This window comes from Camelus ferus, chromosome 32 (assembly GCF_009834535.1).
Source record: "Camelus ferus isolate YT-003-E chromosome 32, BCGSAC_Cfer_1.0, whole genome shotgun sequence".
Lineage (NCBI taxonomy): Eukaryota > Metazoa > Chordata > Mammalia > Artiodactyla > Camelidae > Camelus > Camelus ferus.
In genome coordinates, this window is record NC_045727.1 from 10,509,420 (window position 1) to 10,534,091 (window position 24,672).

At 50.5% G+C, this 24,672-nt stretch overlaps 1 protein-coding gene across 1 annotated transcript; it reads left to right on the forward strand.

Annotated features, from left to right (window-relative positions):
* Window positions 1-3,448: 3,448 nt before the first annotated feature.
* Window positions 3,449-14,075, forward strand: ZNF74 (zinc finger protein 74). Its single transcript, XM_032472242.1, has 5 exons — window positions 3,449-3,861; window positions 4,212-4,297; window positions 10,457-10,583; window positions 10,997-11,106; window positions 11,518-14,075. Exons 1-5 carry the CDS (start codon window positions 3,828-3,830, stop codon window positions 13,138-13,140), a joined length of 1,980 nt encoding a protein of 659 aa, XP_032328133.1. The 5' UTR covers window positions 3,449-3,827; the 3' UTR covers window positions 13,141-14,075.
* Window positions 14,076-24,672: the final 10,597 nt, after the last annotated feature.

Here is a 24,672-nt window from a genome sequence, read left to right on the forward strand (position 1 = left end):
GTCTAAAAAAATGTACATGCCTAACTTAAAAAATACTTTATTGCTAAAAAATGCTAACCATCATCTGAGCCTTCCACAATTCAAAATCTTTTTGCTGGTGTTGGGTTTGAAATAATTCAACAGTTACCAAAATGTGACACAGAGACATGAAATGAGCAATGACATGAAAAAATGGCGCTGATAGACTTGCCTGTCACAGGGTTGACACAAACCCTCAACTTGTTTAAAAAAAAAAACTCAATGTCTTTGAAAGTGCAGTATTCGATTAAAATTTTTTAAATTAAAAAAAAAGAAAGTTCAGTAAAACCAGGTATGCCTGTATTTTTAACCTTGTGAGGAGCTTCCAGACTCTTCTCCAAAGCAGCTGCATCATTTAGCTTCCCAGCAGCAGGGTGCGCAGCTGCCAGGCTCTCCACGCCCTCGTCATTATCTCTGTGCTAGTTCAGCCGTTCAGGGTGTGAAGTGGGGTCACGTTGTGTTTTTTGTTTTTTGTTTTTTGTTTTTTTTGTATTTCCCTGACAGCTGATGGTGAACATCTTTTTTTTTTTCTTGTTTTCTTAAATCTATTGTTTATACGTAGTGGCTAACATTTGCAAATCCCAAACTACCAAATTCATCCCTTCTCACCCCCTTTCCCTTGGTAACCATAAGTTTGTTTACTAGCCTGTGAATCTGTTTCTGTTTTATAAATGAATTGATTAGTGTCCTCTTTTTCCTTCCTTTTTTTTAGATTCCAAATATGAAATGATATAATATGATGTTTTTCTTTCTTTTTCTGGCTTATATCACTTAGAATGATGATCTCCCAGTCCATCCATGTTGCTGCAAATGGCATTATTTTATTCTTTATATGGCTGAGTAGTATTCCATTGTATAAATATATCACAGCTTCTTTATCCAGTCATCTGTCGATGAACATTTAGGTTGCTTCTACGTCTTGGCTATTGTATATAGTGCTGCTGTGAACACTGGGGTGCATGTATCTTTTGAATTAGGGTTTTCATCTTTTCTAGATATATGCCCAGGAGTGGGATTGCTGGATCATATGGTAAGTCTATTTTTAGTTTTTTGAGGAATCTCCATACTGTTTTCCATAATGGCTGCACCAACCTACATACCCAACAACAGTGTTGGAGGGTTCCCTTTTCTCTACACCCTCTCCAGCATTTATTGTTTGTGGACTTTTTAATGATGGCCATTCGGACTGGTGTTAGGTGATACCTCATTGTAGTTTTGATTTGCATTTTTCTGATAGTTAGCGATAATGAGCATTTTTTTCATGTGCCTATTGGCCTTTTGTATGTCTTCATCGGAGAATTGCTTGTTTAGACTCTCTGCTCATTTTTGGATTAGGTTGTTTGTTTTTTGTTATTAAGTTGTATGAGCTGTTAATATATTCTGGAAATTAAACCTTTGTCAGTTGCAACATTTGCAAATATTTTTCGCCCATTCCATAGGTTGTCATTTTGTTTTGCTTATGGTTTCCTTTGCTGTGCAGAAGCTTATAAGTTTAGTTAGGTCCCATTTGTTAATTTTTGCTTTTATTTCTATTGCCTGGTTAGACTGCCCTAGGAGAACATGGCTAAGATTTATGTCAGAGAACGTTCTGCCTATGTTTTCTTCTAGGAGGTTTATCGTGTCTTGTCTTATATTTAAGTCTTTAAGCCATTTTAAGTGAACATCTTTTCATGCAACTTCATCTTTATACCATGTTTTCCTGACTGTGCTCTGGATTTAATCTTTGCTTGTAGACCATTTCTCCATTTCAGCATCATTTGCCATCCGGAGAGGCTGGAAGTTTTCAAAACCAGTAATTCCTAGATCCTTTTTGTTTAATACTAGACTTATCTCCCCTCCTATTTTTACTAGAAGCAGCAAGTAGCCAGGAAACACCTTCACCAGTCTGGCTGGAAACCTCTTCAGTCAGATCACCCAGTTCGTTAGGCACATTTTCTACTTTCCATGTTAGTTTCTTCCACCATGTTTAGCAGTTGACAGTGTTACTAAACTTTCTGTCATGACATAACAAAGTTTCCCTTCTCTCCAATTTCCAGAAACACTTTTCTGTCTTTCCTTTAAGTTCTCATCCAAACTCTCCTCAAGGACTGTCAGGCTTCTTCTAACAGACCCTTGAAAGGCATTTCTGCCTTCCCTACTGCTCTTCTCGAAGTCCTTCTGGCTTCTGCACTTTGTTGGTTCCAAAACTCCCACGTTTCAGTGTTTGTTTTCACAGCATCCTGTTTCCAAATACTGGAATTAGTTATCTGCATTAATGATATATATTACTTTTATCCAAATTTGTTATCTTTTCCTGCACAACAAGTTACTCCTAAATTAGTGATTTCAAACAATAATAAGCTTTGATTACTGCACACCACATCTGGCTCTCCTGTGTTGTTCTGGCTAAAAGTCTCTCATAAGGTGGTGAGAGGTCACCAAGGAGGAGGATCCACTTCCAAGATCAGTCCCTCTGTAGGTGGCAAATTTGTGCAGGCTTTGGTCAGGAGGCCTTGGTTTCTTGCTATGTGTCCTTAGGATGTAGTGTTGGCTTCCCCAGAGCAAGTGGTCCAGAAGAGCAAGGCTGAAGCTGCAATCAGTGTCTGTATGACCTAACGTGATGTCTTGCACACCATCATTTCCACGCTATTCCTTTTTCTCACACAAGTCAGCCCTCTTTGGTGTGGTTGGTACCACACAAGAGTGTGATTACCAGGAGACAAGATTCATAGGGGACTTACTGGAGTCTAGCCACCACAGCAGAGGATGCCTGGGCACAGGTTGTGACCAAAGCTGAGCCTGGGCTCCAAGTCAGGGAAGGTGGCAGTGTTAGAGCACTGTGTCAAGGTAGGGCCACTACCCATACATAACCTCCCTCCCCAGCTTCTGAGGGTGGACGGGGCCAAGACCACCTGGTCTGAGAGCAGGGCTGGGGCTCTACCACCTCCTCCCCAGGTGCCTAGTTCCTGGAGGGGCCGCAGGGGCGGGGGCCCCAGGAAACCCTTTGAAAGCCCATCACCACCTCTGGTGTCCCACAGTGAGATGCCTGAGATATTTGTGCAAAAGTGGATGTGGGCTAAAGCCCCCCTACTCCACTTGGAGAAACTGACAGGACAAATCCATGTTCCCGGGCACCGCCTTCCCGATACCCCACAATTAGACACTCAGCAGTAACCCAGGATGCCCTACACCACACATACCACCACACACACCGTACAGCACACACACATACACCACACACAGACACACACACACACACACATACCCAGATGCGTGCAGCAACAGGGGAGAGGGGCGGGGCCCGAGCGCAGGTTGTTGGCCCCTAAACTACACTTCCCAGAAGGCTGTACAACACTCTCGTCCAGGTCCGATGTTAAGGGCCTCCGGCCCAGACGCCCTCTGGGAACTGAAGTCCGCCCCTGCGCGACGCAAAGGCTCCCGGGAGTTGTAGTGCACGTTCGGACGGCGCAGGCGCACGTCCCACGACAGCCGACTGGAGCTCCTTTGTGGTGGCCGCGGTCCTTTTGTGGAGGCGGTGTGGCTCGGCCGCGCGTCCGTCCGGCGGTGGGTCGGTCTGCCATTGCGCCCCGGGCCTGTGTGCCGCCCACGGCACCCCCGGCTCCGGGAGGCCGAGCCCGAGGCCTGTCCGGCTCGCGCGGGCCCAGGAGGCGTGGGTGACGGGCCGGTGGGGCGCGCAGGATGGGGCGGGGGCGCCTGTGGAGCCCGCCCGACCCCGAGCTGGGGCGCCGACCGGCCTCGCGGGGCTGCCCAGAGGTGTCCTGAGCGCCAGGAGCGGGCCCCACCCCGTGGCGGCCGCCTAGGAAGGCGCCATGGAGACCCCGGCCCCGGAGCCCCGGGAGACAGGTACTGCTGGGCCCGTCGGGCATGGGCCTGTGGATTTGCTCTCAGAGAGGGCGGCTGGTGTCCCAGAAGCGCCCCGGAATCAGGCCTCCTTCCTGGTCACTGTGGACAGCCGGGCTGATGAGGGGAAGGGAATGGCGCTGCTTCTCCGTCACGGGAGGGCCTGAGACGCTGGGTTGCGGAATTAGCTGTATCAGAACTTGCGGAGGCTGGGGCTCGTTCCCACCCACCTGCGGGGCGATACCTTCCTCCCCTTGATTCTCCCAGGGCCGGGGGTGCGTGGGCTTTAGCTCAGCCGGGGTGCCTGGCAGCTGTGGGCAGAACAGCCCCGTTAACTCATGTCTGCTTCCCAGCTCTCCCCTCTCAGGACCCTGCTCTTTCCCGCCAAGAGATTCCAGAAGATAAAATGGGTCAGGGTCTCCTGGAAGCCAGGTGCGAGGTGAGTGGCTGTCTTTTCTTCCTTTGAACTTCTGGTTTTTTACGAAGAGGGTTAGCACCATCCTTCCGCTGCCCAGGATGTCAGTCATCCAAGGACCCCCTGCCTGGGCGCCTGCTCTCAGTCCTCAGTAGGCTCTGGGTGTGGAAACAGCTCAGGGTGAAGGGACCCGGGTGACGCCCAGGTGTGCCCTGGAGATGATTGTCCCTTCCAGGCTGATTCAGTCCATCACTGGACTCATTGCCCAGCACTCTGCCTGGAGCTCTGAGGAGTGGTTCTTGTGGCACCCAAGCAAGTAGGTGACAGCTCATGTGAGATCACTCATATCCATGTGCAGACCCAGGGGATGTCTGTGGTAGTTGGTCCTTGTTTGGAGAAGCTTTCTGGGATGGAACTAAGTAGAAGGGTGTGGAGCAGCTGAAGGAAGGGCTGCGTTGCAGCGCTGGTGTCAGAATGACGGTAGGGGGTGCGTCCCTGTGTCCTTTTCCTCTGTACCAGGCCCCTAACATGGGGCCTTCAGGGAAGAGCCTGCAGTTTTAGAGGATCCAGGGGCTCAACAGGGAATTGGCCTTAGGGCTGCTTCCACAGCTGAGTGAGGGGCAAACCCCTCCTTTTACAGACTTTGGGTTTTGCTCCCCGTTTTGTTCCACCATCTAAACCACCCCCACCCATCAAATTTAGAAGGGTACGGTTGATAAAGACCGTGTGGGTGGTGAAAGATCTGGAGGGTTGAGGGTCTTTTGATTTATTTAGGCTTTGGCAATTCTGCCAGCCTTCCACTTGAAAGGTATAAATGGCTGTAAAACATGTAAGGTGAGACCTGCCCAGCTTTTGTATTATGCTAGGATGTTCTATAGTTCTGTAAAACACTTGGGAAACATAACAGGCACATGCAGTATGTGATCCTTCGTGGGTCATAGATCCAAAAGTTCTATCCCAGGCAATTTGGGAAGATTGAGGAAAGCTGAAAATGGATTGTGTCTTCGATTATATTGTATGAATATTTAATTACGTGGGTGTGATGATGGTGGTTGTATAAGAATATCCTTAGGAGATAAAGCTGAAGAATGTAGGGTGGGATGTCACGATGTCTGCACCTTACCTTCAAGTGGTTCAGGAGAAAGTGGTGTGTGTGAGTGATCACCTCGAGGGGTCCTGCCCTTCATGTGGACAGATGTTACTCCTAAAATACCAGCTTCTTAGGTCTTTGAGTAACTTGCCCTCGTCTCCCAGCGGTCTCACACTGAGGGCGAGGGGTCTGCTCTCCTGGGTCATCCCCTGTGGTCTCTTCTGACTCGTCTGCTAGTTTCATTTCCACATCTGCTTTCGATTCCCACGCTCACCCCTTTTTGCTTCCTATCCTGCAGAATGAAGACATAGCAGACAGGGGCTTCTCCCAGTGGGTTAGGAATACTCCCCAGAAGGGCCTAAGCAAGGCTTAGGCCACGCTGAAGCCACATAACCTCTGACAGCCCTCCCTCACCAGCACCATATTCTGATGACTCTGGAGCTCTGTTTCTGCCCCTTTTCCTCCTCTCTCTGTCAGTGCCATCACCATTCAGCTTCATCCCTGCGCCCCTCACTAATGAGCATGTTCTCAGCATGTGTCCTCACCTCCACCTTCTCAGCTCCCTAAAATCTGTCTTATTCAGGTATAATTTATAGGCAACAAATTTCTCTCATTTTATGTAAAATTTGGTGAGTTTCAACAAGTGTATACAGGTTTGTAACCAGGGCCACAGTCATGATCCGTCACCCAGAAAGTTCCCTCATGCCCATTTGCAGTTGATCTTTCCCACCTGTCCCTTGGAAACCACTATGATTTTGCCTTTTTAGGAATTTCACATGGAATTATGCGATATGCAGTCTTTTGTTTCTGACTGACTTAGCATGCTTTTGAGCTCATGTCCTTATGTGATCAGTAGCTTGTTCCTCTTGATTGCTGAGTGATGTTCCATTTGTGTTAGTTTTCTTGGGCTGGCACAGCAAAGTGCCACAGACTAAGTGGCACAAACAGCAGAAATGTATTGTGTCACAGTTCTGGAGGCTGGAAGTCTGAGATCAAGGTGTCAGTAGGATTGGTTTCCTCTGAGCCCCTCTCCTTGGTTTGTAGATGGTGCTTCTCCCTGTGTCCTCTCATGGTCTCCCCTCTGTACGTGCCTGTCCAGATTTCCTTTTCTTATGAGGACACGAGTCCTGTGGTGTTAGGGCCCATCCTAATGACCTCATTTACCTTAATTACCTCTTTAAAGTCCCTGTCTTCAAATATAGTCACATTCTGTGGTATTGGAGATTAGGGTTCAACATATGAATTTGGGGGGAACACGGCTCAGCCCATAACACCGTTGTATACATACTCCACAATTTGTTTCTCCACTCACTAGCTGATGGACATTTTGGTTGTTTCCAGCTCTTGGCTATGACAAGTAAACCTGCTATAAATGTTCAAGTACAAGCACAGATGTATGTTTTACTTTCTCTTGAATCATACCCAAGAGTGGAATTACTGAGTCAGATAGTAAGTATATGTCTAATTACTGATTGTATTGATCTTTGCAAAGATCCGTCTTTTGGTTTCACTGATTTTCTTTATTGCTGTTCTGTTCTCTATTTCATTCATTTATGATCCTTATCATTTCCTTCCTTTACTTTGGTTTCTTAAGGTTGAAACTTAGATATTGATTTGACACCTTTTTTCTTATACAGCATTCAATGCTGTAAATTTCCCTCTAAGCACTGCCTTAGCTAATCCTACAGATTTTGTTACGTTGTATTTTCCTTTTCTTCAGTTCAGAATGGTTTCTAATTTTCTTTTCATTTCTTCCTCAACCATGTATTATTTAGGAGTGTGTTGTTTAATTCTAAGTATGTGGAGGATTTTCCAGGTATCTTTTATTATTTCTAATTTAATTATGCTATAATCAGAAAAGGAACTTAGTAAATTTGAAAAAATTCAAATCGTACAAAGACTGACTTTATTGCCCAGCATGAGGTTTATTTTGGTAAATGTTCTGTGTGCACTTGAAAAGAATGTGTATTCTGCTTTTGTTGGCTAGAGTTCTGTAAATGGCAGTTAAGATAAACTTGAATGATAGTGTTATTCACTTGTTCTGTATCCTGACAGATTTTGTGCTTGTATATTCTATCAGTTATTAAGAAAGATTATTGTTGAAATCATCAAGTATAATTGTAGATGTGTCTATTTCTCTTGTCATTTCTATCATTTTTGCTCTATGTATTGTGAGGCTCTGTTAGTAGGTGCCTCTATATGATTCTTGTGAGCTCTTGATGTACTGTAATAATGATCACTACACATTCATGTAATGGTTATTATGTAATGTCTATCTCTGATGGTGTCTGTGCTTTGATGTTAATACAGCTGTCTCAGTTTTCTTTTGATGAGTGTTTGCAGAGTATATCTCTTTCCGTTCTTTCACTTTTAGTCTATCTTTATATTTAAATTGGATTTCTGTAGCTGGCGTATAGTTGGCTCTTTTTAAATTCAGTTTGGGAATCTCTAATTTTTGTTTGGAATATGTAGACCATTCATGTTTAATATTATTGACATGGCTGGATTTACATCCGCCACTATGGTATTTGTTCTCTACATGTGTGGTATCGTTTTGATTTGTTTCTCCCTTAGTGCTTTCTTTTGAGGTAAATATTATTTTATACTTTTTTTTAAAAATTGCGTGTCTGTGTAGGTAATTAGATTTATTTATGTGTTTATTTGTTAATGGAGGTACTGGGGATTGAACCCAGGACCTGTGCATGCTAAGTACGCACTGTGCCACTGAGCTATACCCTCCCCATTTTATGATATTCTTAATTCTTCTGACTTTAGTAACTTGTTTCTCCTTTTAGTAACTTGATTGGTTACTGGACAGATTGAATTTTACTTTGTTGAGTGTTGGACTTAACGCCTTAAATATTTTTGGGATTTGTTCCGGGATGCAGTGAAATTGTTTAGTATCAGATCCTTCCAAGGCTTACTTTTAGGTTTTCTTAAGGTGGATCCAGAGAAGCCTTTTATCTCAGGCTAATGTTGCCTCGCTGCTGAGGTGGTGCCTTTCCGGGGACTCTGCTCGGTGTCCTGTACAGCAGGAGGAAATTCCTCTCTGCGTTCTCCCTGCAGCACGGTCCTCTATCCTGTGTCCATCACTGCTGGTAGGCGCTCAGTGGGCTCCCCCGCTGTTCCGGCTGCTCAGGGCTGGTGGGAACTGCCAGGTGGACCAGGCCCAGGGACCACTTTCCAAAGGGGGGGGGGTCCCCCGACAGCTGCCCAAGGTGGAGGGCCACCCCATTCTGGCCCTAGCTTGGTGCTCTGAGACCTTAAATATTTGGTGCCTGGGAAAGGGGCTTGCTGTTGCATTTTTCTTTTCTGGAACTCCTGCTGAGACTGAGCATCTCTTCCAGAGCTCAGCAGCCTTTGGGATTTCCCGTGAATCGTCTGCTCGTAGCCTGTGCCCATTTTCCTCTTATTTTCCTTTTTCTTAGTGATTTGGCAGAGCACTGTAGAGAAAACGTTAACTGTTGTGGACCAAATATAAATCTCCTTGTGGTTTCTGGGTTCCTGTCCCACTTAAAGTTTCTGCTGCCCAGGGGTTTATGGAGTGTCTCCCGGGGTCATCATGCTCAGACCCTCACTCCTCCAGAGCTGCACCGAGTGCCTGGCGGAGGAGAGGTGTCACCTTGGACCATCTGTTATTGGCATCTGTTTTGGGCAGCTCCAGCTGCCGTGACAAAGTACCACAGTCTGGGACCTAGACAGCAGAAGTGTATTTTCTCACAGTTCTGGGGTCTGGATGTCTGAGGTCAGGGGGCCAGCGGGGTCCGGGTCTGGTGTGGCCTCTCTCCCTGGCCTGCAGGTGTACCGTGTCCTCACTTGGCCTTTCCTTGGTGCACGTGGTGGGGAGGGAGACCTTCGTCTCATAAGATGCCAGTCCAGTGGGGTCAGGGCCCCTGTGGACCCCGTGTAACCTCAGTTACCTCCTCGAGGCTCTGTCTCCAGATACAGCCACACCGGGGTGAGGGCTTCAGCAGATTTTGGGGGGATACAGTTCAGTCCACAGCATCAGGAGTAACTAAAAAGAGTAAGCCTTTTTTAGAACTGAAGGTCAGCTCTCCAGTGACCAGAGAGGGTCCCTACTTTTCCTGACTGCCAGGGAGGTGTAGGCCTTGCCTAGAGGCGGGACACCACTCCCCTCGGCCACCTGGGTCCCATTGCACATCCAGGGTTCCTGGACACACTGCTGGCCCACACCAGTCACTCCCCAGCAGATGCGAGGTAGGAACCCATTCCTCCCTCCCTGGGTTTATTCTTTGTTCTCACATCTATGCTGACGCCCTCTCTACAGCTCCAGACAGGCTCCTAGGGCACCAGCGTCTGTGGAAAGAACAGTCAGTGGCAGTGGTTTAGAACGCAGCTTGCCTGCGGTCAGAGCCCTGAGCCTTGAGCACTTATTTGCCGGGGTTAGGGGTGGTCCAGAGCGTGGAGACTGTGGGGCAGCAGCTGAGGGGGTTGGCAGGTGGTGAGGGGGTGAGGATCCTGGGGTTCCAGAGCAGGAGCCCGAGGGGAGTCACTTGGGGCTTTCCAAACTTGGAACTGGAATGACCAAGTTGGGGAGTTACCCTGAAACTGGTGACCAGTGTTGGGGAAGGTGGAGCAGGTTTGGGTGGGGTGGGCCAGGAAGCAGGGGTCCAGCAGGAAGAAGTGGGACAGGCAGGGAGGGCAGGGAGCAGCCATTGGTCACCTGGGCCCGGAACTCCAACAAGTGCAGGGTCTCCTTCCTTAGGGTGTGGTGATGGCTTCCTGGATGGGGTTGGGTCCTGCAGTGGTGACATCTGAATAGGGCTTTGGGTTCTTCGTGTTACATTTCAAGTTCTTTAAGTCTGGTGTCCTTGACCATGTGAAATATAGCTTCTTGCCCAGAACTTGTGACCACAGCCTCTGGTCCGTCTGCTGGCCCAGTTAGCCAGGCCCCACATGGCTACTCTTGGCCCAGTCGTGGCATGTACATCAGGGCTATGGGACAGATGGTGTGTGGATGGAGGGTTACCCAAAGTTATCCCTTTACTGCTGAGGTTCTCAGTCAGCGTTTGTCCAAGAACATAAGCAGAATCTCTCCCATCCTGGGTGAGAACTAACGTCTGTCATTTCAGGAATCGGTGACTTTCAAGGATGTGGCTGTGGACTTCACCCAGGAAGAGTGGGGCCAGCTGGACTCCCCTCAGAGGGCCCTGTACCGGGATGTGATGCTGGAGAACTACCAGAACCTTCTTGCCCTGGGTAAGACAGCTCCCCAGGCCACGGAGTCTGGGCATCTGCCATGCAGCAGGTGCTTGCCTGGGCTCTGGGCCCAGGCAGGATGCAGGCTTGTGGTTGGTCCCTGCCCCAAGCCCTAGTGGCATGGGTCTGTGCTGCTGCTGGCATCTCTGGAAGTGTGGCCAGTCCCAGGGTGGGGCCTAGAAGAGAGAGGGTTGTGGACAGGGCCCGGGAGCCCCACCTGCTCTTGAGAGGGATGTTGGTACCTGTGGAGCCCTCGGAGCACACACCTGTGTGGGTTCTGCCTCTGAGACCCCATCCCCAGGGCTGGCATCCACCTCCTGCTGCCGGCTGGGCTGTTTTCAGGGCCATCGGTCCCATTGGCTGGGTCTGTAGAGCCGCAGCACCCACAGCCTGCCACTTCTTCCTGTGAACAGGGCCTCCGGTCTGCAAGCCCGACGTGATCTCCCACCTGGAGCGAGGTGAGGAGCCATGGCGGGTGCCCAGAGAGGTTCCCGGAGGGGTGCGTCCAGGTGAGCGGGACGTGGCGGGGAGGACGTGGACCCCTCCCCACCACCCTCCTTCTGCTTCCCTTTCTTCCTTACTTGAGCACTGGCTACGTGCCAGGAACAGGTGCCGGGAATACGGCAGGGAAGAGCACGCACAGAGCAGCTGTCTCCTGCTGGTGGGAGAAGCAGCATCTGGCTGGCTGATCCACACGTGGGGCTGCTAGTTGTAGGCGACTCCAGAGCCCAGGAGTGGCTCCTCCCCCCCACCCACCAGGCTCCTTATCCTGTTCCTTCCTACCTGCTCGTGCTCCCCTCAGCTCAGCCCCAGCCCCCTCGCCCGCTGGGTGTCTGCTTTCTTCTGCACCCTGCTGTGCTCTGGGTCAGAGCTCAGACCTGTCCTGGCACCGCGCCCACCTGCCCTCAGAAGACTGTGTCTCTGTCTCTTATAGAGCGGGGGCCCAGGCCTGAGATCGGGGAGCTGTCACCTCAGCAGCCGGTCATTTACAAAGAAGAGCCTTCGTGGGAGCCTGTCTCGGAGCAGGTGGCGCCAGTCTGATCTCCATGTCCTGAGTCTGGGTGATGGTGGCGCTTGGGGTGGCCTGGTGACTGCTCTGTCATGTGACGAGGCTGTGCTCTGGAGGCCCGTGCCCGCCAGCGCTGAGGACATTTCCACGGAGGAGCGCTGCCAGGGTCACAGGGTGTCTGAGAAGGACATTCGCCCGAGGTGCGCCATCCCCGCAGCAGGAGGCTCTCTGGACGGACACACAGAGAGCTTCCCACCCAGCGGGGCCGGGAGCTGGCGGCAGAGACCCGGCAGGGGGAGAAAGTCCAGTGGGAAGCAGCCGCCCACCGGCAGGCGGCGGGGCAGTGGGGAAGGGGCCAGCGTCTTCGTGTGCGGAGACTGCGGAAAGGCCTTCCAGCAGAGTGCAGCGCTGGCACTGCACCGGCGCTGGCACACGCGGGAGAAGGCCTACAAGTGCAGCGAGTGCGGCAAGGCCTTCACCTGGAGCACCAACCTCCTGGAACACCAGCGCATCCACACCGGTGAGAAGCCCTTCTTCTGCGGCGAGTGCGGCAAGGCCTTCAGCTGCCACTCGTCCCTGAATGTGCACCAGCGCATCCACACGGGCGAGAGGCCCTACAAGTGTGGCGCCTGCGAGAAGGCCTTCAGCTGCAGCTCCCTGCTCAGCATGCACCTGCGCATCCACACTGGCGAGAAGCCCTACAAATGCGCCGAGTGCGGCAAGGCCTTCAACCAGAGGACGCACCTGACGCGACACCACAGGATCCACACCGGGGAGAAGCCCTACAAGTGTGCTGAGTGCGGCAAGGCCTTCACCTGCCACTCGTCCCTGACGGTGCACGAGAAGATCCACAATGGTGACAAGCCGTTCAAGTGCAGTGACTGCGAGAAGGCCTTCAATAACCGCTCCCGCCTGACGCTGCACCAGAGGACCCACACGGGCGAGAAGCCCTTCAAGTGCGGCGACTGCGGGAAGGGCTTCAGCTGCCACTCCTACCTCGTCGTGCACCAGCGCATCCACAGCGGGGAGAGGCCCTTCCGCTGCAACGAGTGCGGCAAGGCCTTCAGCTCCCACTCCTACCTGATTGTGCACCAGCGCGTACACACCGGGGAGAAGCCCTTCGACTGCAGCCGGTGCTGGAAGGCCTTCAGCTGCCACTCGTCCCTCATCGTGCACCAGCGCGTGCACACCGGGGAGAAGCCCTACAAGTGTGGCCAGTGTGGCAAGGCCTTCAGCCAGAATCACTGCCTCATTAAACATCAGAAGGTCCACTCCGTGGAGAAGCCGTTTAAGTGCAACGAGTGTGGCGAGGTGTTCAGCTGGAGCGGCCCACTGGCGGAGCACCAGAGAGCCCACAACGAGGAGAAGCCCTTCGCCATCCAGTTGGACAAGCACTTGCTCAGCACCTACTATGTACCCGGCGGCCTGCTGGGCGCGGGGGGCTCGGGCGTGGACCCCATCGATGCCCTGGACGTGGCTGAGCTCCTGTGCGTGGTCCCCCCCTCAGCCACCAGGAATTGCCCCCTGGGCAGCAAGCCTGGAAATTGACGCAGGAGGTCATCCCAAGGAGGCCCAGCTTCACGCACCTGCCTTAGGCAAGCACCTCTGAGAGGCCATCGCCTCCCGGGAGGAAGATGCTGCAGGAGAGTTGAGGGCCGTTTGAGGATGTCCCGCCATCCTGTTTTCCTTGGTGGGTTCGGAAGTCACTGAAAGGGGAGTGGATGATTTCTGCAGATAAAAAGACGGTATGTCAGCTGTTGTGTCCTTGGACAGCCTCCTGGCATGATTTCGATCAGGAGTTTCCTCTGTAAATTGTTATGTTAATGATGTTAAAAAACAAGAATTATGAACAGCATTACTTCCAAGTGAAGATTATTCTGTTCCAGGATGGGGGAGTAATCTTGGATGGTGGGGGCTTGGGAAAAAGTGAACTTCCTGGACTCAGCTCACTTACGTAGCAGCCGCCAGAGAACCCAGCCCAGCATCCGAGGAGCCAGGTCTTGATACAACAGCATCGTGCCTGGCCACCTTGTCTGTGGTGGGAAAGTGGGACACACAAGTACGTGCATCTGGGAGAGAGGGGTCTGGAAGCACGCTGTCACCCCCGGCTGGGAAGGCTGCCTGCAGGGCCTCTCTGTGGACCATGCAGCTCGGCTTCCCTGCCCCGCCCCGCCTGGCCCCATCCCGCCCGAGGAGCCCCTCGAGGACTCTCACCCCCGTGCTCTCGCAGAGGCGGAAAGCGTGGTCTTCTGGGGCTTGTCATGCTTGAAGCGTGTCATTTCTACTCAGTTCTAAGCAGGTATAAGCTGTCTTCTCAGTGGTGATACTTCACACTTGTATAGAGAGTGCTATAGTTTACGAAATGCTTTTTAGTATACTTTTTAAATTGTGGAGGCAAAGTAACCACATTTCAGGAAATACAGAATTAAGGGGGAACTACCCATAATTCTTAATAAAACAGCATTTCACGCTTTGATATGTTACTTTCTGGTTTTTACATATAGCCTTTTTCATTAGTTTAAACACGGTATATATACAGTATAGCATTTTAGTCTTTTTCTTCCTCTTAGCTGCATAGCAGAATCTTTTCCCAAGTAGCTGCACTGTCTGGGGCTGTAATTCCAAATGGAGGCCTGGCATTCTGTTAGGTATTCTTCTCTGGGCTGTGGAAGTTATTTCTATGTTTTCACTATTATCAGTCATTCTTCATGGAGCATCTTTCTGCATTACACGACTTTAGCATTTTTTTAGAGCAGATTTCTAGAAGTGAAAATTGTGAGCTAAGGGAACGAACAGCTTACGGAATCACTTCAGTACGCTTCTGGTTGTGTGCTGGGCGTACCGTCTCAGCACGGACAAACAGCGGTGGCGGAAAGGCTCGTCCGCTTCCTGAAGCCGGTGCTCGGAAGCAGGGTCCAGACGGGCGCTCTCCAGGGCTCGGTGACTACACGGCCATGGTCCTGGACATCGGCCACCCTGCTGTTCCTCTGGTGTCCCCCAGGGCCACATCACGGCAGTCACGGCCATTCCTCCATGACAAATGGAAAGTTCTGTCTGACAACTGCTTTGGCAGAAGACAAATACAATCTAGGTTTGATCATTATCATACTCATTTTTATTTTAAAAGAAATTCAAACAAAAACACTTTGGGCCCTGGACACCGTGCCTGCCATCTGCCCTGTGGGACGGTGTTGTCCTCAGCTGAGAGCAGCACCTGATTACTTTACTTGGCACCTTTTCATAACCAGTGAGGTTGAATATGGAAGGTGTTCTTATGTTGGTCTTTCTTCTTTGAAACTATTTGAAATAACCTTTGGCCCTCTTTTCATGGGAGTCCTGACGTCCTTTTATTTACATAAATCTTGTCTTGTGATCATACAAGTAACACATGTCATATTGAAGGAATTTGAAAAAAATCAAATTTATAAGAATAAAAATGATTCAGTACCTATTCACAGGTCATGACCAGGAGATGCATTTCCTTATGGTTTTTTCTCTGCGTGTAAGTACGTGCTCTTTCTTTTAAAACAAAACTGGATGCATACCCCACGTGTTATTTTTATCCTGCTTCATTTAACATTTTATGACAAGTGTTTTCCACATTACAGAGTATTTTTGAAAAACATTACTGGTGGGTACATCGATACTTGTGTTAGGGTTGTGTCCTGACTTACCTGTTCCTTTACTGCTGAGCATCATGACTGTCTGTGCCAGCAGCACTTCTGAAGCATAAAAGTAAACAGGCAAGAGGCCGTGAACAGCAAGGTTGTTTCTGGGCTGAGCCCACACTCAGCTTCTAGTTACGCTCACCTGGTCCCGAGAGAGTTTTTCTGCACCATTGCCAACATTTGGCATCGTCTCTCATTGTTAATAGCTGCTGTTTTGATATATGAAGAATGTTACTTGTTCACTTTCCATAATTTCGGGTCAAGATGGCGGAGCTGTAGGACCATGAGCTACTCTCTTCTTGTGATTACAACAAAACTACAACCGACTGCTGGACAGCCATAGAGAAAAAAGACTGGAACTTAGCAAAAAAGATCTTCAATTGGAAATATAGAGAGGGAACCACAGCGGGATGGTAGGGGCATACTCGTAATATAATTGGGCCCCATACCTCCTGGGTGGGTGAAGCTGAAGAACAACTAAGTTGCAGAGGCCCTCCCACAAAAGTGAGAGTTCTGAGCCCCACATCAGGCTCCCCAGCCCGGGGTCCCAACATTGGAAGGAGGAGACCCCCGGACACCTGGTTTTGAAGGCCAGTGGGGCTTAACTCCAGGAGACCATGGGACTGGGGAAAACGGACTTCACTCTCTTGGGAAGTATACACAGAATCTTGCATGTGCCAGGTCCAAGGGCAGAACATTCTCCAACACCATATACAAAAATAAACTCAAAATGGATTAAAGACCTAAATCTAAGACTGGATAATGTAAAAACTCCAAGAGAAAAACAGACAGAACGTTCTCTGACATAAATCACAGCAACATTTGGATCCATCTCCTAGAGTAATGGAGATAAAACATAAATGGGATCTCATCAAACCTATCAGCTTTTGCACAGCAAAGGAAACTACAAACAACCAAAAGGACAACCTTACAGAATGGGAGAAAATATTTGCAAGCAAGTTGGCTGACAAGCCTTTTCAATTTCCAGAATATACAGACGACTCATACAACTCAATAACAACAATGGAAAAATTTAAAAATAGGCAGAAAATCTAAACAAACCTCTCCAAAGAAATCACACAGACGGCCAACATGCACGTGAAAAGATGCTCAGCATCACTATCAGAGACATGCAAATCAAAACTACAGTGAGGTATCCTCTCACACTGGTCAGAATGGCCATCATCATAAAGTCTACAAATGTTAAATGCTGGAACGGATGTGGAGAAAAGGAAACCCTCCTACACTGTGGGTGGGAATGTAGTTTGGTGCAGCCACTATGGAGGAAAGTATGGAGGTTCCTCAAAAAACTAAAAATAGATCTACCATATGATCTAGCAGTCTCACTCCTGGGCATATAACCAGAGGGACCCCTAATTAGGAAAGACACATGCACCCCAGTGTTCATAGAAGCACTGTTTACAATAGCCGAGACATGAAACAACCTAAATGTCCATCAGCAGATGACTGGATAAAGAAGCTGTGGTATATTTATACAATGGAAAACTACTCAGGCATGAAAAGCAATGAAATAATGCCATTTGCAGCAACATGGATGGATCTAGAGATTAGTACACTAAATGAAGTCAGAGAAAGACAAATATATATCACTTATATGTAGAGTCTTAAAAAATGACATGAATGAACTTAGTTACAAAACAGAAACAGATTCAGGGACATAGAAAACAAATCTATGGTTACCAAAGGGGAAACAGGGTGGGAAGGGATAAGTTGGGAGTTGGAGATTTGCAGATACACACTACTAGATATAAAATAAACAACAAGGTTCTGCTGTACAGCACTGGGAACTACAGTCAGTATCTTGCAGTAACCTATAATGAAAAAGAATATGAAAATGAATATATATATGTATATGTATGACTGAAACATGCTGTACACCAGAAATTGACACGTTGTAAACTGACTATACGTCAACTAAAAAAAATTTTTTTTAGAGAAGAAAATTTAGAAAGCCAGGTATTTAAAACCAAGTAAGTGGCCCCCATGTCCAAAAGGAAGTCCAAAGCTGATTTTCCATTATCACAGCCCCCCAGGGGCTCTGGGCAGGAGACAGTATTGGACGTGGCAGGATTTAAAGGAGTCCCTGGGCCTGTCCTCCATGGTCACCATCATTGTCAGCTAGGCACCTGGCGGGCCACACATGTTTACCTTCTTCAAGAGTAATTTACCGTAGGACACTCTTTTAAGATGTGTCCCTCCTGTTTGTAACATGCATGTTGGTGGGGCGCCACTATCGGGTGCCCCATCTAATGGGGGCTCAAGGCCACCTCCCCTTGGCTGGGTCCCTTGTGGGGTCCTCAGTCCAGTCCAGCTTCTCCCTGGGTCCAGGTCGCCGCCAGCAGCATAACCTGTTTTCTTCTCCATTGTGCCCTTTTCTCCTGATCTTGGTCTCTGCCATTAAGAACTCTGAAGAAATTACAGGGGGAGAGGATACAGCTTAGCGCTAGAGCACATGCTTAGCATGCATGAGGTCCTGGGGTCACTCCCCAGTACCTCCATTAAAAAAAAAGAAAAAGAAAAAGAAGTTTGAAAGAATTGCAACAAGTTGAGACACACACATTCCCTAAAGCCCCTTCCATCTTTCACAGTTTCTTCTGTATGTCGGGGTCATGCTGCCCAGTGCAAGGCATACTGGTCAGCTTTAAATTCCCTGGGGCCTCAGGGTCTACCATATCATCTGTAGGCTTTTTTTTTTAAATTATTTATTTATTATTGTGTTATTTAACTATTTTGGTGTGGGGGGAGGTAATTAGATTTGTTTATTTTGGGAGGAGATACTGGGGATTGAACCCAGGACTTTGTGCATGCTAAGCATGTGCTCTACCCCTGAGCTGTACCCTCCCCTCATCTACAGGCTTTAAAGACCCTTTCTAGAAATTCTGAAGGCTCCTCATTCAGTTTCTGCTTTACTTCATACTTTATTAAGGCTTGTCGCAGCACCCTGTTCACAGTCCTGCAAGAAGGCAGTCTCTACAATGTTCAAGTCTCAGCCAGTCCCCCGTTTGGATGCGCTCCAGGTACAGCTATGCCTGCAGCAGCCCAGGCCAGGTCGCCAGGGGCTTCTGCACCAAGCAGGCCTGCCTCCTCCCTCCCTGGCTCCATCCAGCACCTCTCACTGAAGTGAGGAGGGTACTTGAATTTCAAGGTCGGGTTGTGAGTTGCAAAGATAGATGTAAGAAGATCTTCTGTCCTCTGTGGTCCCCTCTCTAAGCTGGCACATGGCTCTTCCAGTTAAATGAATCCCTGGACCCTGATCCATCCAGCATTCACACCTCCAACGGGGACTTACCGGAATGGATGCTGACCTGCCGAGTGTGGGGTGCGCCCTGGCGGGTATGAGAGAGGGAGACCAAGACCGCTCCTATTCCTCAACCCTGAGACATCATGGTGGGGAGGGTTTGGGACTGGGGGCGGGACTGTGGCCTGGCCGTCACGGTGGCAGAGATTCCACTAAATCAACAAGTCGTGTTCTGTTGGCTCTCCCTTCCTGTGGGGCCATAACGCCGCGTCTTCGCACAGGTTTATTCCGATGCAATAACATAAAAGGCTGCACAGAAGGCATTTCATCCCATGTTTCTTCCCACTTATAAAATACATCTATTTATTTATAAATTATTTATTTATAATAAATCCAGTTACAAATTTGCACTAGAACTTAAGGATCCATTTTCAGGCCGTTTTGCTCCACAATCTAAAGGATATTGTGGTCACACGTTGTGCCCCCCAAATACCATCTTTTTCTTATGGATTCATAACTGAAAATCACCTAGTTGTGGAGAATGCAGCCTAGAGGGCTGCCAGGGAACTGTAGAGACTCTTCCTGTTTTGAAGGGGCTTGGTTCCAGGTGGTCACAGTAACAGTCTCCCTGAGAGTCCTTATCCATCCCCAGTAGCCAGTTCTTAACAATTAAAGAGTATCAGACACAAAAAAGACCAGAACAGACAAGACCAGAAGGCATAGCCCTGGGTCTCCAGCCCAAGCCGGGAGAGACTCAGCAGCTGCAAACCCATGGTTCTCTGCTGAAACCTGCACGTGGGCCTCCGACCCACGATCAGACAGAGTTGCCAGGGCACAAGTGCATTTTTGCAACGAGGTTGCTCACAAAAGATTTCTTCTGGCAGGGAGGGCAGAGCTCGGTGGTAGAATGCTTGCTTAGCATGCAAGAGGTCGTGGGTTCAATCCCCTGTACCTCCATTAAAAATAAATAAATAAACCTAATTACCTCCTCCCCCCAAAAAGCCCAAGATATCTCCCAAACCCAACCCCCTCCCCCCAAACCATCTCTTTGCTGCAAAATTAAACTAAGGACGAGGAGCTCACGGGGAGGTCCGGGGATGGTCCTGGAACCAACCAACCAGGCAGCTGCTCAGACTCATCCACAGGCTCCCAGTAACCTCCAGGGCCCCAACTTACCTCCTGGCCAGCCACCTGATTTGTTACCTAACCGGTTTCATCTTCCCGACATGCAGCAAATTAAAAACGCTGAGATGCCGAGGTTTGCAGCAAAGTGAAGAGAACCAGCCCCAGACCTGCCTCCCGAAGGCAAGGGGCTGGGGTATTCATGGGAGGAAGAGTGAAGGAGCAGGGTGGTCTGCGGGGAGGGCTGGGGAAAGGTCACGGAGCAGATGCTTGCACAGGCCCACTGGAAAGCGGGTGGGCCCATGCACTCATAACCAGCTCAGCTCAAACTAGACATCAAACTGGAAAACCACCCGGGGAAACACCTAATCGTTTGGGCTCCATGCTGCCTGGAGGACGCGCAAGTCTAAACCAGCCTTGATTGGTGCAGGCAGGTGGAGTGGATGAGACAGATCGCCCTCAGGTTCAGGTCTTTAACCTAGAATCTCACCATCAGGTGAAATGCCAACCTGAAATACCATGACTGATTTTTTACGTTAATAAACTATCTTCATAGGCCCCGTTGGCTAAGACTGAAAAATCCAGGCTGAGGGAGGAGGGTATAGCTCAAATGGTAGAGTACATGCTCAGCATGCATGAGGTCCTGGGTTCAATCCCCAGTACCTCCTCTAAAAATAAATAGATAAGTAAACCTAATTACCACACCCCCAAGAAAAAAAAGAAAAGAAAAATCCGGGTTGGATGCTGAATTTCACCAAATACCTGAACATGCCTCAGGAATGACCTTGTGGGTCTCTCTGCGTGCTGGAGATCATGAGTTTATCTAACTGCATAGCATCTTTGTGTTATCAGGATAAACCCCTCCAGCCATGGTTAACCTTTAGTGTGTGCGGACTTGCCTCTCCAGAGCTTGGGGTGCAGCTAGCAGAACTGTCCAACGATGAGCCCAGTCTTCACTCTGGTTTTGGCTGGAAATAACCACGAGTGTTGGGGGGGGTCCTCCTGATCCATGGGGACGTGCCCAGCGTCACTTGGCTGTGCTTGGCCCAAGGGCTGTCGTCTCTTGTTCAAAAAAAAAAAAAAGGAATGAAGAATGAAGTGGGGGTGGAGGATGGGATGGAACCCATGAAGACCCCCCCAGTATACAGGGCGTCTGCAAGGAGCCACATCAGATGCTACCAATTTCTGGGTAATGGGTTAGGACCCAGTGTTCATCTCCTGAATGATTAGGAGGACAGACACATGACTTTCGTAATCAGGACAATTTCCACTTTGAACAGTAGAATGCAGGGTCCATAACACTTCCTGGGGCCCCTCTCCAGAACAACAAGCCTTCTGGAGTCAGAAGCAGGAGGGAGAGGTGGGGGAGGCACTGGCCAGGCCCTGACTGCCTCCAGGCAGGGGCGTGCAGGCAGAGCCTAGATGGTGACAGGAGTGCCCACCCCTCACCCAGCCTCCCAGGAGCAGCAGAGAGCAGAGTTCCTCTCCTCTCCTCCCCTCCCCTCCCCCTTCAGCCCCTGACAACCTCTTCTCTACCTTCTGCCTCCTTTACGCAGCACAATGTCACCCACAACCCTCCTGGGTCAGAACATCCTCCTTCCTGCAGCGAGCACGTTCACTTTTTTTTTTTTTTCAGTTTTCTTGAGGGGGAGGGTTAGGTAATCAGGTTTATTCATCTATTTATTTTTTAGAGGAGGGACTGGGGATTGAACCCAGGACCTAGTGCATTTTCAGAATGCGCTCTACCACTTGAAATGTACCCTCCCCTACCACTGTCCCTTTTGAAGGGACACATGCTCCCGCGCATCGCCCCTCAGGGGCAGTACCCCACCCCCATCGCGTGCCCGCAGGACCTGGAGCAGAGAGTTAGGGACCCTTCTGAGGGGAGCGGTGGTGGGGTAGAGGGGCTGTGGTCCCACCTGAGGATCCGGGCCAGGTGCATACGACATCTCAGGTGATATCACCCCCGCGTCACGCAAAGCTAACACTCAGCCTCTGGCTCTCTGCCGGGCGGTGCCTACTTTGGGGATGGTCTGGGCCCGCGACCCTGCCTCCCTGGGGACCCGAGGGCGCCGGCTCTTCTCGAGGGCTGTTGGGCGCTTCCGCAGACGCCCGCTAGGTGGCGCCGTCGTTGCGCTCCGCCTCGTGGGCGGCCGGGTCGGGGCTCTAGACCCGCGGCGTGCCCACTCCTCCGGGCAGCACAGCCGCTGGGACAGCCCCCTGCTCCGTCTCCCCGACCAACACTCCTGCGCTCCACCCTCGCCCCTCCAAATGCCTGCCAGGCCGTCAGGAAAAAGACACTGGACGCAGCTGAGACGCCCTCCAGGAGGCGAATGGATGTGTAAACTCTAAGTCCAGACTGCGCAGGAGTATTCCGGGCTAAGAAGAAATGAGCTCTCCAGACAAAAGACATGGAGGAAAGTTAAATGCATGTTAGAAAGAGAAAGACGCCAGTCTGCAGAGGCTGCATCCTGTGTAATTCCAACTCTAGGACATTCTGGAAAAGGCAAAACCCTGGAGACAATTAAAATCTCAGGAGTTGCCAGGGTCGGGGGAGAGGGAGGGGTGAAAGGTGGGGCAGAGGGGATTTAGGGCAGCGGCACTGCTCCGTGGGACACCGCAGTGGTGGACACACATCATTACACGTTTGTCCAAACCCGCAGGCTGTACACCGGGAGTGACTCCTGATGGACACTGGGTGACGATGACGTGTCATTGTAGATGTGTCAGGTGTAACAAATGTCCCCCCTGGTAGGGGATGTCCATAGTGGAGGATGCTGGTGGGGGGAGAGTATGTGGGAGATCTCTGCACTTTCTGCTCAATTTGGCTGTGAACCTAAAATTCCTCTAAAAAATAAAGTCCATTAAAGAAAGGTAAATTAAAGTGAAAAGGAAAAAAACACTGAAAAAATGGCTAAGAAAATATGAACTTTAGTCTGTTATGGTATAATGAAAACGGAAGGACTGAGGATGTGCTTTGTTTTTCTGTTAAACCATATTCCGTATTCCACTACTTAGCTTTGACCTTGGTCTCAGGAGGTCAAAGAGCTGAACGCCTGATTTAGCATCATTCTGGCGTCCTTGACTACACGCTCCAGCATTGTAAGAAATTCTCCAGTCTCGGCAGGGAGGGGGTAGCTCAGTGGTAGAGGGCGTGCTTAGCATGCACAAGGTCCTGGATTCAGTCCCCAGTACCGTCATATTAATTAATTAATTAACTAATTGAAATAACCCGATTACCTCCTCCGCCACAACGTGTGTGTCCCGTGTTTCTGTGCATCTGGTGGTGGATGTGTCCATGTCTTGATGGAGGGTATATGTGCTTGTGGAGTGAGTGCCCCCTGGGTGCTGCTGTGGCGTCTGGCCATGTGTGTGTGTCTGTGTGTGTGAGTCGTCTGTGTCTTTCTCGACGCTTCTGTAAGTTGGAGGGGTTGTGTGCATTGCAGGGTTGTGTCTGGCTTGTGTCCCCACATTGGGGGGTGTTGTGTATGTCACTGAGTCCTTTCTGTTAGTGTGTCTCACAGGGTGGCTGTGCTCTGTGCTCCAGTGGTGGCTGCGCTTTCATGTTTGTTTCGGTGTGTGTGTCTCCTCTGGTGGCTCTCTTTCCTCTGGTGTGTGTGTGTGGTGTGGCAAGACTTCTGTCTCAGCGTTTCTGTGCGTTTATTTTGGAGAGAGTGTCTGATTCCATCCGGTCCAGGGACATGAGTACTGGCCGTGAGTATCTCTCCATCCTTCTTTGGATCTGGCTGTAGGTGTGAGTACTTTTCCATTTGTGTGTGTCTGTGTGCATCCATGTGCGTGTGTACGTGTAGCTCTGTCTCCATGTGATGTGTGTTCCATCCCCATCTGAAACCCAGCGAGGCTCAGGCCTTCTCCACATTCCTCCCGCTCCTTTGTGTTCTGTGCTACAGAAAATATTTGCGTTTTCCACGACTCATAATTTTTCCTCCTCAATCGCTACCAGATGTGGGTCCTGTGGTCCCCGTCCCCATGGCAACGGAGGTTCCAGCAGCCGCGGTTCCCTTCTGTGGCGCCTGCTCCAGGAGCTGGCACCGCTGTAGGCCCCAGGGGGTGGGGAGGGAGCAAGTGTCGGGCAGGGGATGGGGAGGGGGTCCCCATGGCCTCCTCCCCAAGTGACTACCTAGATCATCCTGGGTCCTGCCTGGTCTCCAGGCCACAGCATCTGGCCCACAGGGTGCCCCTGCTCTGTGAGACTCCCAGGGCAGTGGGAGGAGGGGCCCCAGGAAAGGCCTGGCCGATGTCCCCACTCTGGTCACCCCACACTGTGCTGATCCCTTGCTGGGCCCAGATGGCTCCTCCTGGCTGACTTTAAGCCTGTGTTCTCAACCCCAGCAGCCAGCATGGCCTGGTGCTGGAAGGGATCTGGGCCACAGTGGGGAAGATGCCCGGCTGGTTCGAGGGAAGCTGTGTGCCCAGGGATGGAGAGCCTGCATCCCACGTGCTGCCTGACTGGGCCAGATGCAGGGACTACGGCCACGTAAGCCTCGCCAGCTGTCCCGCCCCTGGCATGAGGCCATCTGCACTCAGGTGGCTCAGCCCCTATCCGGGTTGCTGACATTGACCTCCACGTGGCATCCAGCCAGAGGGCAAGAGATGTGCCAGGTGATCCTGAGCTGCCAGCATGGCTCAGGCTCCTGTGGTGCTGGGGGCTGCAGCGTGGGGGTGGGGAGATGACTGGAGGGCAGGTCGAGGCTAGGCGGGGTTGGGGGGGCTGCCTGTGAGGCAAGCTAGGGCTCTGGGCCAGGAGTGCTCCCCTCCCTCTCCCCACTCCTCCCCAGGGTGGGTGGGGTGAGTGGGCCAGAATTTCCGGCTGAGGACAGGGAGCCCATTGAGACGGACAGCAGGGCTCTGTGCAGTGCCAGACTGTCTTGTTTGTGCCAGACACGGCCTGGCTGGAGGCTGTGCCCATGGCCCACTGCCCCCTGGCCCCAGCCTTTGACCTGCCCCAGCCACACCAAAGAGCTCAGAGCCCCATGTGTAACAGCAGTGGCCAGCGGGGAGAGCACAGGT

Excerpts from the sequence above, each read along its gene's own strand:
- ZNF74 (XM_032472242.1), top strand. The coding sequence starts at position 3,828 with ATGGAGACCCCGGCCCCGGAGCCCCGGGAGACAG. Across the intron at positions 3,862-4,211 it reads CCCGGAGCCCCGGGAGACAG|CTCTCCCCTCTCAGGACCCT; the intron begins GTACTGCTGGGC and ends TCTGCTTCCCAG. Across the intron at positions 10,584-10,996 it reads CCAGAACCTTCTTGCCCTGG|GGCCTCCGGTCTGCAAGCCC; the intron begins GTAAGACAGCTC and ends TCCTGTGAACAG.